The sequence below is a fragment of the Cervus elaphus genome, chromosome 11 (assembly GCF_910594005.1).
Source record: "Cervus elaphus chromosome 11, mCerEla1.1, whole genome shotgun sequence".
Taxonomy (NCBI): domain Eukaryota; kingdom Metazoa; phylum Chordata; class Mammalia; order Artiodactyla; family Cervidae; genus Cervus; species Cervus elaphus.
Window position 1 is genome coordinate 98,425,960 of NC_057825.1, and position 15,697 is coordinate 98,441,656.

General features: G+C 46.3%; 1 protein-coding gene across 6 annotated transcripts in view; it reads left to right on the top strand.

Annotated features, from left to right (window-relative positions):
- The window catches only part of CRACDL (CRACD like), a 125,461-nt gene that overhangs the window by 53,499 nt on the left and 56,265 nt on the right, over positions 1-15,697 (top strand). The window contains exon 1 of one of the 6 annotated variants that reach the window (XM_043918631.1): positions 5,129-5,532. The exons of 4 other annotated variants lie outside the window; for them this stretch is intronic. In XM_043918631.1, coding sequence (XP_043774566.1) covers positions 5,282-5,532 — 251 coding nt within the window. In that variant the 5' untranslated portion in view covers positions 5,129-5,281. Of the gene's footprint in view, positions 1-5,128; positions 5,533-15,697 lie in introns of those variants that run through there. One more of the 6 variants, XM_043918630.1, reaches the window with a different exon arrangement.

The window sequence follows — 15,697 nt, forward strand, 5'->3', positions numbered from 1 at the left end:
ATTTCCCATCAGGCGGCCAGAGTACTGGAACTTCAGCTTCAGCATCAGTCCTTCCAGTGAATATTCAGGGTTGATTTCCTTTAGGATTGATGGGTTTCAGATCCAGGAATGGAGTCGCTGCCTCTGCCATCAGTTTCTAGTGACAGGCAGCCTAAATGGTCTTTAACCCTCTCTCCCCCAGATGGGCTCCTGTTTGTGAAAAGCTGTATTCCCTCAGTTCTCCTGTGTTTGACCTTTTGTCACTTGAAGGAAAACCATTTGTTACTGAAACTGTAGAAATGAATGCAGAAGTGTGCTTTTTTTTAAAGTGTTTTTTATTTTAGTATAATTGCTTTGCAATGTTGTGTTGGTTTCTACTGTAGAGCAGCATGAATCAGCTATAAGTAAACACATATCCCCTCTGTGTTGCGCCTCCCTCCCACCTCCCACCCCTCTGGGTCATCACCGAGTACCGGTCTGAGCTGCTGCAGCAGCTCCCACCAGCTGTGTGTTTCACACATGGTGACATACAGGTGTCCATGCTGCTCTCTCAATGCGTCCCATCCTCCCATTCCCACCCTGTGTCCACAAGTCCTTTCTCCATGGCTGTGGCTCTGTTCCTGCCCTGCACCGAGGTTCATCAGTACCAGCGGTGGGGAACAACCGTTCTCTGCCCTGCCTGCATTTGAAGTGACCTGCGGTACCCTGCCAGCAATTGGGCCGGGGCATGATCTGAAGATCAGGAGTTGTTAAAGCTCCCCAGGGGATTTTGATGTGCAGGCAGGGCTGAGAACCGCTGCTGTAAAGCAGTGGTTCTCAACCCTTAACCTGCAGAGGGATCACCAGGGGCCCTTGGCCCAGGGCAGACTTTGAGAGCATAGATCTGGGTGGATGGAGTCGGAGATTCTGCGCCTCTCATCAGCTGCCAGGCGATGCTGAGGCCGCAGGTCCCCTGGCTGCCCCTGGAGTGGCAGGGCCACCGGGGTTCCATTCACGAGGCCTCCCGACATCCCCGGCAGATGCACACACCACCCTCGGCCCCTGCTCACCCTCAGACTCCATCCCCCTGGGCTGCCTGCAGGAGAAGGCGGAACCACAGGCTGCTCAGACACCCTGCCCACAGCAGCTGCCCCGCGGGGGCCTTCCAGGCAGGTGAGGCACCAGTGCCGCAGTTGGTCAGCCTGTCAGCGCCTCACGCCATGAAGCAGAACGCTCGGTGAGCTTTCCTCTCCGAGGAGCAGAGTCAGTAGGGTGCTCTCCTCTGTTGCTCAGCGGGGGGCGTATCAGACTGGACCGCAGGGTTCCCTGAGCCCCCTGCCCGGGGACTCAGAGCCCGGGGCTGAGTGGGACTGTGTCTACCAGGAACTCGGGGCTGCCCTTCTGGCTGCAGCTGGCTGCCTTTGGGGAGAAATGTGACTCAGTGGAGATGGAAGAGGGCCCCCTGCCTGTTCGGCCACCTGACTCAGCTGCCTTTCGGCAGGAAAGCCTGCAGCCATCCCAGGAGCAGGCAGCGGAAACTGGAGTCCCCCAGGCTCCACCCTCCACCGTGAGCCTGCGCTAGTGCCTCGTGCCGCTGCCGACCGTCACCCGGCGACGCTCCTTCTCCAGTGCACGACTCCAAGTGGGCGGGCTTGGATGGAATGCTCGTAATATTCAGTTCAGCTAACATCTAAAGAGGAAATGCATGTGGAATATGTACAGCAGTTCTTGGCACATGTAAGCTCCGCCGGCATCATGCCTTGGCTCGCTCGGAGGTAAAGTGTGAGAAATTCCCGGAGTCCTCACTTGTTCGCGGGATGCCACCTGTCTACACAGTCTGCCTCCCTCTGGTCACCTTCCTGTGCATCCGTCAGCTAAGGACTTCACGGGTGCTCCCCCACTGACTGAGGTGCCGTGCCCGTTGCTGTGTGCGCTGGTGGCCCTGGCTAGTCCAGGAGGATGTGGCTTGTGTGTTGCACCATATTAATCAGTCACGACATGTCCTCACATGCTTAGTCGACTCTTTGTGACCCCATGGACTGTAGCCCACCAGGCTCCTCTGTCCATGGGATTTTCTGGGCGAGAATAACTGGAGTGGGTTACCATTTCCTCCTCCAGGAGATTTTCCCGACCCAGGGTTCAAACTCAAGTCTTCTGCATTGCAGGCAGGTTCTTTACTGCTGAGCCACTGGGGAAGGCCTGTATTAATTAATCACTATGCACTTATTAAGCACCTACTGCATATTTGGCTTCTTGGAATACATAAAACAATCTAGTTGATTGGCATTGTTCTTAGAGACTTCGCAATCTGATTGAGGAGGCCAGCTATACACATTAGCTACCAACTGGTATGGGGCATCTATTAATATGTATATATACAACACCCTCCTCCCACCATGGCAGTATTGAAGAAAATGGGAACTTGGCTGCTTCTCCAAGGTCTTTAAAATACTGAGAGGATGGAAAAATTTGGAATATTAGATGTCCTCACATAATGAGCCAAATGTGTGTTCAGATTGCTCCATGTCCTCACTCTCCAAATGTGATGTCTCCAAATTGCAAAATAGGAAGATATTTATGTCAAACCCAGCCAGCCCACACATCTGAATCACACAGGAGCACTTTGTCAAAGCATCTTACCAAATGGCTCAAACGGAATCCAACTATTTGAGAATCCCCCCCTCCTTAGGAGAAACTTAATAAAGCAAATTACCTTATTAAAAGTGATTTTGCCCTTTTTTTATTATTATAATTTTTTTGGCCACACCACATGTCATGTGGGATCTTAGTTCCCCAATCAGGGAATTGAACCTGGGGCCCCTGCATTGGAGAGGTGGAGTCTTAATCCCTGGACCACCAGGGAAGTCCCTGCCCTTAGATCTTTATAAGCACAGGTGATGCTTTAGTATTTAATATTAAATATTTAATATTCATTAAATATTTCCCAGCATCTATTGTGTGTAGATATCAGAGATGAAAAGAGCTTACCTCTGCCCTGAAGAAGGTCACATTCCAGGAGGGGAAATAATGTGAGTGGGCAGGGACTCAGAGGAAGAATGTGAGGTGCCCAGCAAGTTCTGAGGTTTCTTCGGGTCATGGGCAGAGGCACTGGTGTGTGTGGATGAGGCATTCCCTTGGGTAGCAGAGTATCAGGTGTGGCTACGTGGGGTGGGGGGTCAGGGGGAGGTGGCGGCAGCAGGTAAGATGGCCAGGCCAGACTGGAGGGACTTCTGTGATGTTGTCATTGCCACTTCATTTTTCTGGCTCACAGACAAGCAGTATAGTGACTAGATTTTGAAAATATATTTTCCATAGATGTTGTTCTCAGCTCGAGCACGTCTTTTCCTCTGTTAGTTAACAGAAGCATCTTCACAGAAAAATGAGGTTTGGACCAATTTTACAGACCTGTGTTTTTCCTGAAGTAATCCGATAGCCTGTCAGGTATCAGAGTTCAAACCACTCATATCGGACTTGAGACAGAGTCCCAGAGATGGAAGTGGTTTGCCCCGAGTCATTCAGCTGGTTAGTAGCTACCTAGTGGCAGTCAAGGCGAGAATCCAGTTCTATAGATTCACTGCGATTTCTGCCAATGACGTCGACAGGCTTCTAGCCAAGTGCTGCTCCAGGCCCCTGGCAGTAGCTCCCTGGAGGGCTGTGTGGTGAGCAGTTCTGAGAATGATGCTGTGGTTGAATTACTGATGTCTGCCAAGGACAGGTGATAGGAGACACCTTGACCTGGGCTTCTTAGGAGTCAGCTGCCCTCGTGGGGCTCACAGCTGGATGAGGTACAGGCCTTGATTTCAGCATCAGATTTTCCACTTACACCATTCTGGACCTGCAGGGACACTGACCAGGCCCAGAGCAGGGCTGGCCGTAGCGAGCGGCAGGGCGGCTCAGGTTCAGTGCTCTGAGTGCTGAGCTGGCCTCCAGTGGGGTGAGCTGCAGCTGTGGGTCTGTTGGACTTGGCCTCTGGGGAGAGAAGGCTACTGGCTGGGACCGCTCCTTAGAGACATCCACCCTGAAGCCAAGCCCATCCCTGACACTTCAGTGGTTCGCTCTGCCCCTGACCCACCTCACGGGAGACAGGGACACTCCCGCCAGTCCGTTGTCCCTCTCCCTAGAGAAAGCTGAGCTGTTGGCAACATCCAGGCAGCTGAGAGCATCTTTAGAAGATTCTAAAGAGTCCAAGGGCAGGTGGGTGTAAACTGCCAGCAGAACACTCAGCAGTTGTTTTTTCCCACTGCTTTCTTTAGTTACCATCAAGTACACTGGTTATGCTTGATTATTTCAATTATAAACCAGTCAACCAGAACTTTCTTTGGACGTGTTGATGCTGAAGCTGAAGCTCTAATACTTTGGTCACCTGATGTGAGAACCAACTCACTGGAAGAGACCCTGATGCTGGGAAAGATTGAAGGCAGTAGGAGAAGGTGGCAACAGAGGGTGAGATGGTTAGGTAGCATCACCAACTCAACATGCATTTGAGCAAACTCTTGGAGATAGTGAAGGACAGAGGAGCCTGGCATGCTGCAGTCCACGGAGTCACAAAGAGTCAAACATGACTAACGACAACAATGACCAGAACTTTATATATATGGATGCGTTTTGGAAAACAGAAGAGGAATCTAGGACTTCTTCGGCACCGTCTTCAGAAGTCACCCCTGCTGCCTGCTGCTCCGCAGTTTTCATAATACAGTCACACTTGCCATTCGGAGCCTTCTGTCAGCCCTCTAGACGTTGCCTGGAAACCACCGGCAGTGCGGTTAGCAGCCTTCGTGCTTTGCAGGAGCTCAGGTGCAGTTGCAAGGCTGGGCGACAGGAGTCTCTTACTTTGAAGTGGCAGCTGCAGGTCAGCAGAGAGGACGTCACGGGGAGGTAGCTTTGTGGGGGGGAGGGCGTGGCCTGTGTACCTGCCAGGTGTGGTCACCAGCAGGGAGTACTGAAGCTCTGGCTGCCGCAGCGTGCCCTGGGGCAGGTGCCCGCCTGAAAGGAGGAGCCTTGGGAAGGGCCCAGGAAAGACGTTCATCAAATACATCCAGGCCCTGCAGCAACAAGCTTGAAGAGGGAATAAGGAGAAAGCCAGAGCAAGGGAACAAGCGGTTGTGGGGCGGGGGGTTAGACATTCCCCCAGGGCCCTGAACCCTTGCTCAGATGGGGTGATTAGTGCCCTTTGCCCAACTCTGTCAGGAGCACAGGGAGGCAGAGCCCGGGCCTGTCAATTTCCACCCTCAGCTCAGAGGGAGGCGGGTGGCAGCTCCAGCCCCACCCTGGCCGTCCACGTGGATGGAGGGAAGGAGGAAGTGGCTGTGTGTCTGAGCTTCCAATGCCCTGTGCTCCACACCTGCCCGGAGGCCCCACGGGGCTGCAGCAGTTGGCAGACGCCTCCGTGTCCTCGGGGCCCGAGTGCTGCTCTGGAAACGGGAGCAAGGCTCTTGATCGGCACCCAGGGGTGACCCGAGGGCCCCTTTGGGGAAGGGGAGGCCTTCTGTCCTTCCGGAGAATGAAAGTGCCGGAGGCCCCCTCCGTGTTCACGAAGATGGCTGCCTTTTACCAGTGCATCAAGCCTGAGCCCAGGTGCGCCCCTGAGAGCTGAGAGGTGGCGGGGTAGATGGAGGGGCTGAGAGGGAGGGGGGCCCGACCCTGCACCCCGGCCCCCAGGGCCTGAGGGCCCTTTCAGTACCTGTTGTCGTTTATGACCCCCTTTCTTACAGATGTCACTGTATATATTATATATCTCCTTCAATTATGTGAATTCTGGAACAAAATAATGATTTTCTTTATTTTCTTTGTGACACATGCATATATTGAAGCCGGGGGGAGCAGGGTGCTAAGGTGAAGGGGATGGGGAGTGAAAGGAAGAGAGAAGGGGAGGGGAAGGGGGCTGGAAGACAGAGTGTTTTCCTCTGAACATCCCATGCCTGAACAAGGTGGATCCACATGGCACAGTCTGTGTCCTTTTGGTGGAGAGAAGGCAGCAAAGGGCAACGTAAAAGGTCGTTAGAATTGTTCCTGGAACTAGCGATCAGCCCCAAAGGGCTTGTTCTTTTTTTTTATTTGTTTAATTTTTTAAAATCAAGTATAGTTGACATACAATATTTGTAAGTTACAGGTGTATGATATAGCGATTCACAATGTTAAAGTTTATACTCCATTTATAGTTATTATAAAATATTGGGTATATTACCTGTGCTGTACGGTATATCCATGTAGCTTATTTTATACCCAATAGTTTGTACCTCTTAATCCCCTCCCTGTCCATTGCTTCCACTTCCCGTCTCCCCACTGGTAACCACTCATTTGTTCTGTCTGTGAATCTACTTCTTTTATGTTACATTGACTAGTTTGTTGTATTATTTAGATTCTGCATGTAAGTGAGATCATACAGTGTTTGTCTTTGTCTTCACATAACGCCAAAGGGCTTGTTATTAACTGACAGACTTGCCGAGGGTGGCGGCCTGCTCAAGTTCTTAGGGAGCAGAGGCCAGTGGACCTGCAAAGCCACCTCGCCCTGCTGCAGGTGACCTCATCCTTTGAAAATGTTTGGCCCTTGGTGCTTCCACCATGATAGTACAAAGGGAAGCAGAGCTCCAATGTGGTTGAAATGCATTTGCAAGTGTAAGTAAACAGCTTGCATGTCTTGTACACCAAATGGAAAATGCCAGTATGGCAGCCTCTATCCAACCAAGCGATGGTCACGTCTGCACATCACCTGGGCTGGGTGGACGGTCTTGGGAAACAAATATTGCCACTTTGTCAACATACATCTGGAGGTGCGGGGGATGCTGGGAGACCTGGCAGACCACCCACTCCCCCCCAAACCTCACTTCCTTCTTTTGCTACACAGCACAGGAATCCAGCAACCAAAGGCTTCCTTGTGAACACACATCTTTGTACTGTTGCAAAGCCCTGTGCAGGAAAGTCACCATCACTGTTATTGTTTCATTACAATCTTTTCTTTTTTTTACTTATAATTATTCAACCTCAGTGTCTGATGCTGCCTGTTTTGAATGGACCAGAATAGAGCGGTGGTGTGATGTCTCCTCATTAATAGACTTTGGAGCATGACTTCCTAATTAAAAAAGAAAAACAAAACAAAACTTCAGCTTTGCATCTGCTGTGCTACAGAAATGCCAATCACATATTGAACATCCTAGATAAATTTAGCCTTAAGAACTTTCTTCATGTCCTTATTTTTGGTAGACATACAGAAAAGAGGGGAATTTACTACCTAAAAAAAACTCAAGTTAAAAACAGACCAGCCCTCATAAAGCTTCCCTGCGCCCCGGGCTTTGGGTCCATTCATCCCGTGTGGGTAGTGATTAGCACAATTCACAGCTCACTCAGAGACTGGAAGTTTCCAAGTTAGATCACATCTTGGCAAGATACCCCAGCGTTAGAATATGTTTTCCCAGGAACTGTCCAAATGCAGTTTCTGAGGTTGCAAAGTTCAAGGCTTACCTCTTTTATTTGTTTATTTTTGGCTGAGCTGATTTTTTGCTGCTGCGAGGGCTTTTTCTCTAAGTTGTGGCGAGAGGGGCTGCTCTCTGGTTGTGGTGCCCGGGCTTCTCATTGCAGTGGCTTCTCTAGTTGCAGAGCCTGGGCTCTAGGGCGTGCAGGCTTCAGTAGTCTCGACTCCTGGGCTCTAGAGCTCAGACTCAGTAGTTGTGGTTCACAGGCTTCGCTCCTCTACCACTTGTGGGATCTTTCCAGATCAGGGATCAAATGAGCGTCTCTGGCATTGGCAGGCAGATTCTTTACCACTGAGCCACCAGGGAAGCCCCTTACCTATTTTTGAAATTATGGTTTTGTAAACCTAGCTCATAGATTTGTTTTATCCTATTAACATAAAAACATCTAAACTAGCGTTTTAAAAATCTTATATGAAACTATTCATTTCTGAGCAAGGGAAAACAGGTAACTCCTGTGAAAGCTGTCGTGTATTGCGTGAGCCTCATTGAGGAGCATCCATGCAGACACAGGCTGCATACGTGAACGCAGGTTCCTGTGTGTGTCTGTACATGTCTGTAGGAGGGTATGCGTTCCCAGCTAAGTAACTTACCAGTGTGCTTCTTCATAAGGACTCTGAGTACTGCAAAATCAACTGTTGCATACGTTTCAAAAAAATGGTATCATTTATCTTACATGAGACACTACCTATATACTTATAAACTATGCTGTTTGTCTGGCAAAGAAACAGGCTAGCCACTTGCGGTCCACTGCCTCATTCCCTCTGGATCCTCTCCCTGTCCCTTTCAGCCCCTGGCTGAAGGGAACCCCAAGGACAGGAACCAGGCATCTGAAGCAGGGTCCTCCTTGCATCCACGTTCCTTGACTCCCAAAGGCTCTGCCTGGTTCTAGGGCAGGTGATGTCTAGGGAGCCAAGGACAAAAAAATCAAACTAAAGAAATGTGACATCATTTAGCTAAGTCATGGCCCTTTTTTTTTAATGTATTTATTTTTGGCAGTGCTGAGTCTTCGTTGCTGGGTGTGGGCCCTGGGGCTCGTGAGCTCAGTAGTTGTGGTGCACAGGATGAGCTGCTCTGAGGCATGTGGACCCTCCCGGAACAGGGCTTGAACCCGTGTCCCTTGCACTGGCAGGTGAATTCCTAACCAGTGGGCCACTGGGGAAGTCTTAAGTCATGAACTTTGAAAGACGTCTGTCTTGAAGACGTCGGCGTGTCCCCTGGTCTTGGGAACTGTGGCTGGGTAGTAGATGCTGAGTCACTTTCCTCAGAAGGTGATTCCTTTGTCTAACACATGTTGTAAGTGCCTCTGATTCATTTGCTCATTCATCCATTCATTCATTCAACAGTCTTTTTTGGGGACCTCCTGCGTGGCAGTACCATGCTGGTATGTGTTCCCTATTCTCAAGGAGTTAGTCTGCAAGTTTGACATCTTTAGCCAGATTGGCGATGACTCACTTCTCTAGGTCAAGCCTCATTTTAGGTTTTTAATAAGACTGTCTATCAATTACTGGTCTCTAGGAAACTGGCCTCCCTGTAAGTTCCCTTGCTCCCCTCCTGCTGTCCTCTGAGCACTATGACTCAGTGTTGGAGTTCTTGGTTTTCAGCTCTTTGCTCATCTGATTGCTTTGCTTTCTTTTTTTCAAGCAGTGTTTTAACTGTAGTTGATTTACAGTGTTGTGTTAGTTTATGGTGTACAGCAAAGTGATTCATGTATATATATATATGTAATATATATACATACACACATACCTACACATTGAGTTGTTGTTCAGTCGTTAAGTCGTATCCAACTCTTTGCAGCCTCATGGACTGCAGCACGCCAGGCTTCCCTGTCCTTCACCATCTCCCGGGTGCTCAAACTCCTGTCCATTGAGTCAGTGATGCCATCCAGCCATCTCATCCTCTGTTGCCCCCTTCTCCTCCTGCCTTCAATCTTTCCCAGCGTCAGGGCCTTTTCCAGTGAGTCAGCTCTTCGCCTTAGGTGGCCAAAGTACTGGAGCTTCAGCTTCAGCATCAGTCCTTCCAGTGAATGTTCCGGGTTGGTCTCCTTTAGGAGTGACTGGCAGTGTTCCATCGTGTGTATATACACACCGCATCCTCCTCCAGTCATCTGTTGATGGACATTCAGGTTGTTTCCGTATCTTGGCTACTGTAAGTGGTGCTGTCATGAACACTGGGGTGCATGTCTTTTTGAATTATTGTTTCCTCTAGATATATGCCCAGGAGTGGGGTTGCTGGATCATATGGAAGCTCTATTTTTAGCTTTTTAAGGAACCCCCATACTGTTCTCCATAGTGGCTGTACCAATTTACATTCTCACCCACAGTGTAAGAGAGGATTCCCTATTCTCTACACCCTCTCCAGCGTTTGTTATTTGGAGCCTTTTTAATGGTGGTCATTCTGACTGATAGAAGGTGATAACTCATTGTAGTTTTGATTTGCATTTCTCTAATAATTATCGATGCTGGTCATCTTCTCCTGTGCCTGTTGGCCATCTTTGTGTCTTCTTTGGAGAAATGTCTATTTAGGTCTTCTGCTTGTTTTTTGATTGGGTTGTTTTTTGTTTTTGTTGAGGTGTATGAGCTGTTTGTATGTTTTGGAAATCAAGCCCTTGTCAGTTGCATCATTTGCAAATATTTTCTCTCAGCCTATAAGATTGTCTTTTCATTTTCTTTATGATTATCTTTGCTGTGCAAAAGCTTATACATTGATTAGGCCTCATTTGTCTATCTTCACTTTTGTTTCTATTGCCTTGGGAGACTGACCTAAGCGAACATTGCTACAATTTATGTAGGAGAAAGTTTGCCTATGTTCTTTTTTTTTTTTTTTTTGGCCTATGTTCTTTTTTAGGAGTATTATGGTGTCAGGTCTTATATTTAGTCTTTAAGCCATTTTGCTTGTCTTTGTGTATGGTGTGTGGGTGGGTTCTAATTTCAGTGATTTACATACAGTTGTTCAGCTTTCCCAGCACCACTTGCTGAAGTAACTGTCCCTCATTGTATATTATTGCCTCCTCTGTCAAAGATTAACTGACCGTAGGTGTGTGGGTTTATTTCTGAGCAATTTCTTTGCTTTCTTTTCTCCATATGTCACAGTGGATCTACTCCTTCTCCTCCCTGTTGTTCCCGACAAGTGGATGAAGCAGGTTTTATGCACACACCTGGAGGTGTACTCTGAAAGGTCAAATCCTCTGGTTTTGGGCATAAAAGTGTCTATCATGAAGCAGTAAAGCCAGCACAATTTTCGAGCAGAGATTTCTCACAGGAACTTTACAAGCCTTACACATTCCCTTGCCTCAGTAATGTGAAACTTCTTTTTCTAAAAAAAGGTACAGGCAGATCTTGGTGTGACTCACTAGAGAACAATAGTCAAGTCACAGTTTATTTTTGTCTTTTTCCCCAAAAAAAGGAAAAATTGATTAAATGTATAGGGAAGGTGAGCAGGCTTAAATCCTTAAAGGGGAACCAGATCACAGAATTGTGCAAACAGATATGTGATGAAAACGGGAATGCGGTGAACAAAAAGGTCAGGGCTTCTCACTGTGCATTGTGGAAGGCGCTGGCTCCTCTGATCACACCTGCCGGCGGGAATGAGGGCTGAGCAGAAGTTAGTAAGAAGGAAGTGGAGCATGAGAGCAGGGAAGAGCATTCAAGCAGAGGGAACAGCATCTGCAAAGGTCCTGGGCTGGAGGAAATGAAGCCTGCAGGGCAGGGAGAGCAGCGGGGCACACTGGTGCTGATTGTGTGTGTCACTGAAATCCAGATGACCTGCTCGTCTGTCCATGTTGAGATTTACCCCGATAAATACTGCCCTCCAGTCCCACCCACCCCTCCCCGCTTCCATCTAAGATCATATCCTTCCTCCCTTCTTATCGGCTTTACTGTGGGTTTGCTAGAGACACAGTGTATCATGTCTTCTTTTCCAAAAATGTCTTTACTTCACCTTTTTATCTGGTGATTCTTTTTTTCCAGCAGCTTTATTGGCATATAATTTATATAACCATAGAGTTCACCTGTTAGGAGTGTGCAGTCAACAGTCTATTTCCAGAGTTGTGCAACTATGAACAGAATGTGATTTGAGAACGTATTCATCTCCCCTTCTGCTCATTAGCATCCCTTCCCATTCTCCCTCCCTCTCCAGAGCACCCCACTCCCAACCCTAGGCAGACACTAACTTACTGTCCGTCTCAATGGATTTGCCTATTATGTATTTTAAAAATATTTATTTATTTATTTTTGGCTGTGCCGGGTCTTGCTTGCTGCACGTGGGCTTTCTCCAGCTGCAGCAAACAGGGGCCGCTTGCTCTTTGCGGTGGGTTCTCTTACTGCGGAGCATGGGCTCCAGGGTGTGAGGGCTTCCGTAGCTGTGGCACACCAGCTGAGCTGTCTGGCAACACGTGGGATCTTCCCAGACCAGGAGTCTGAACCGGCATCCGCTGCATTGCAAGGCAGGTTCTTAACCGCTGAACCACCAGGGAAGCCTTGTTCTGGGTATTTTATATAAGTGAAATCATTCAGCTTGCGGACTTTTGTGTCTGGTTTCCTTTGATGTAGCATAATGTGTTCAAAACTAACCCACAGTGTAGCATGTGTTAACACTTCATTCCTTTTTATGGCTGAATTATATTCTGCTGTATGTATGTATCCTATTTTAAATGTATTCATCAGTTGTTGAGCTGTTTCCACTTTCTGATTATAAATAATGCTGAACATTGGTGAATACATTTTTTTGTGCATTTCCCCCCATTTTTATTGTTGTACAATACACATAATATAAAATTTTGCCACCTTGACCATTTTTAAACATATAGTTTAGTGGTATTAAGTACATCCATCTTGTTGTGCAACCAACACCACCATCCATCTTCAGAATTCTTTTCGTCTTGCAAAACACAAACTCTGAACTCATTAAACCCACTCCCGTCATTCCCTCCTTCCCCAGCCCCTGGTAGCCACCATCCTGCTTTCTGAATCTGTGATTTTGATTCCCCAACATAAGTGTTGGTATGATTCCAACATAAGTAGTGGAATCATTCAGCATTTGTCTTTTGTGACTGGTCTGTTTCACTTAGCATAAAATCCTCAAGGTTCATCCATGTGGCAGCCTGTTTTAGAACTTCTTTCCTTTTTGCAGTTGATAAGAAGATACTTGTTTCTGTCATTTTGCTATTGGTTTTCACTATGCTTATAGGTTTTTTATCCTTCATTTCCTGTATTACTGTCCCCTTTTAGTTGATTTTTTAATATTTAGTTTTATTTATTTATTTTTCTGCATCAGGTCTTAGTTGTGGCATGTGGGATCCCTGACCAGGGATCAAACCTGGGCCCACTGTATTGGGAATGTGGAATCTTAGCCACTGGACCACTGGGGAAGTCCTGAGTTGGGTTTTTGTGGTTGTTGTTGTGAAGCTTTGAAGTTCCTTTCTCATTTCCTTCAGTCCGTGTTCTACAGCTGTTCTGTGGTTACCGCAGGGATTACATTGAACATCCTAAAGTTATGATACTCTGATTTGGATTTGTTCCAGCTTAACGTCCACGACACACAGAATCTCTGCCCCTTTACACTTCTGTTCCTCTTCCTTTCAGTTGCTGATGCCACAGAATAACATCGTTAAGCGTTGTGTGTCTAAAAACATAAATTAATAATTTGAAAAAATACAGTAACCTCTTAAATTAGAAAACAAAATGTGGAGTTACAAACAAAAGTTACAGTAATACTAGCTCTTAGACTACTAATTGCTGTTTAAAAATGTGTAAGTCTCTTAAATTATGTGGAAAACAAAAGTGGAGTCATAAATCAACCATAAACCAGTGTTGACCCTTGAACATTGAGGGTTGTTGTTAGGAACAGCAACCCTCCACACAGTCCAAAATCTGAGTCTAACTTTACAATTGGTCCTTCATATCTGTGGCCTGTCCAGGGATTCCACCAGACATGGATCATGTAGTACTACAATACATATTTGCTGAAAAAAAAAAATCCACATATAAGTGGACCTGGGCAGTTCAAACCCATCTTGTTAAAGAGTCATCTGTACTAGCTTTTATAATTTCCCATGTATTTACTTCTACTAAGTTTTTAAGTTAGTTTTTTAAAATTATAGTTGATTTACACTATTATGTTACAGGTGTGTAATATAGTGATTCACAAATTTTAAAGTTTATACTTCATTGATTATAAAATATCAGCTATATTCCCTGTGTTGTATAATGTATCTTTGTAACTTATTTTGTACCTAATAGTTTGTACCTCTTACCTACCTCCATAGTACCCCTGCCCCCTTCTCCACTGGTAACCAACTTGTTTGTTCTCTGTATCTGTGAGTCTGTTTCTTTTTTGTTATATTCACTAATTTGTTGTATATTTTAGATTCCACATATAAGTGATATCATACAGTATTTATCTTTGATTTATTCTTCCAAGCCCATCCGTGTTGTTGCAAATGACAAAGTTTCATTCTTCCTTATGGCTGAGAAGTATTCTATTGTGTTTATCTTCTTTATCCATTTTTAAAATACAGTTTCAAGTTATTGTCTAGTTCCCTTTTATTCCAACCTGTAGGACTCCCTTGAACATTTCCTGCGGGGCATGTGTAGTGATAATGGACTCCTTCATCTTTTATTTATCTAGAAATGTCTTAATTTCTTAACATACTTTTGAAGGACAGCTTTGCCACATTTAGGGTTATTGGTTGACATTTTTTTCCTTTTAGCACTTTGATTACATCCCCCTTCTGCCTTCTACCCTCCAGAGTTTTTGATGAGAAATTTGCTGATAAACTTACTGGGGATTCGGTGTGTGTGATGATTTGCTTCTCTCTTGTTGCTTTCAAGATTCTTTATCTTTGGCTTTCAACTGTTTAATTATAATGTATCTCAATTCATTGAGCTCCTTAGATGTTGTTATTTGTGTCTTTCATCCAGTTTGGGAGGTTTGGGGCCATTATTTTTTCAAATACTCTCTTTACCCCTTTCTCTCTCTCCCACCTTCTTCTGCGACTCCTACAATGTGCATTTTGATCCATTTGATGGTGTCCCATAGGTCCGTTGTATTTCCCTTGTATCTCAGACAGTAAAGAATCTGCCTGCAACGCAGGAGAACTGGGTTTGATCCCTGAGTTGGGAAGATCCCCTGGAGAAGGGAATGGCCACCCACTCCAGTATTCTTTCCTGGAGAATCCCATGGACAGAGGAGCCTGGTGGGCTGTAGTCCATGGGGTTGCAGAGAGCTGGGCACGACTGAGTGACTCACACTTTCATTTTCATAGGTCCCTTATGCTCTGTTCAGTTTACGCCAATGTTTTTCTTCCAATTCCTCAGACTCTAATTATCATGACCTATCTTCAAGTTTTCTGATTCTTCTGCATGCTGAAATCTGCCTCTGAAACCCTCTACTGAATCTTTCATTCCAGTTACCATTTCAGTTTTGTTTTTTTTTTTAAGCCCCAGATTTTTTCTTCCTTTTTAGGCTTTCTCTCCTTTTATTAATACTTCCATTTTGTTCATACATTATTTCCTTGAGTTTCTCTACTTCTTTAGTTCTCTGAGCATCTTTAAGATCATTGCTTTTAAGTGTTTGTCTAGTAGATTAGCCACCAGATCTTTTTTCAGGGACAGATTCAAAACTGGACATTTGAATCTAATAATATGGTAACTCTGGAAATCAGTTCTCCCCCTTCATCTGGGTTTGCTAGGCTCTATTTTTTGTGCCAAGGATCGGCCTGAGGTTTTCTAAGATCTTCTAAGGTCTTTGAATAAGCCTGTGAGTTTCCCTGGGCATATGCAGTAACTTGCTCATTTCCCCCATATACACAGTAGCTTTTGAATGTCCTAATGGTCAATGTCTGGCTCCCAAAAGGGGAAAACAGAAAACTGAACCGGGGAAAGGGGAAATGGGGGCACCCAGCCCAGCCCTTTAAATCTCCTGGAGGTTAGTGCAGCTAGATGGGGAGGGGCTTGCAACAGTAGGGAGGGTGCAACAGCAGTGGCAGCCCACCGCCTTGCCACTCTGTCATCGTAAGCACCAGTCACAGCACAGATCTCTAGTATTTGGAGAACTGGGTCCTTTTGCCCACCATGGTTCCTTCAAGGCATGTGCAAGCTGCTCTCAGATGCATGGCTGCCTGTCAAGAGAGTTGGGAATGGCAGTGAGTAGATGCTGTTGAACTAAGAGCTGAAATTGACAGAAATTACCTGCGATTTACATACCAGCCTTCCTCTGGGAGTTGCAAGCCTTAAATGGACTCCGAAATAGCTACACCAGACAGATTCTGC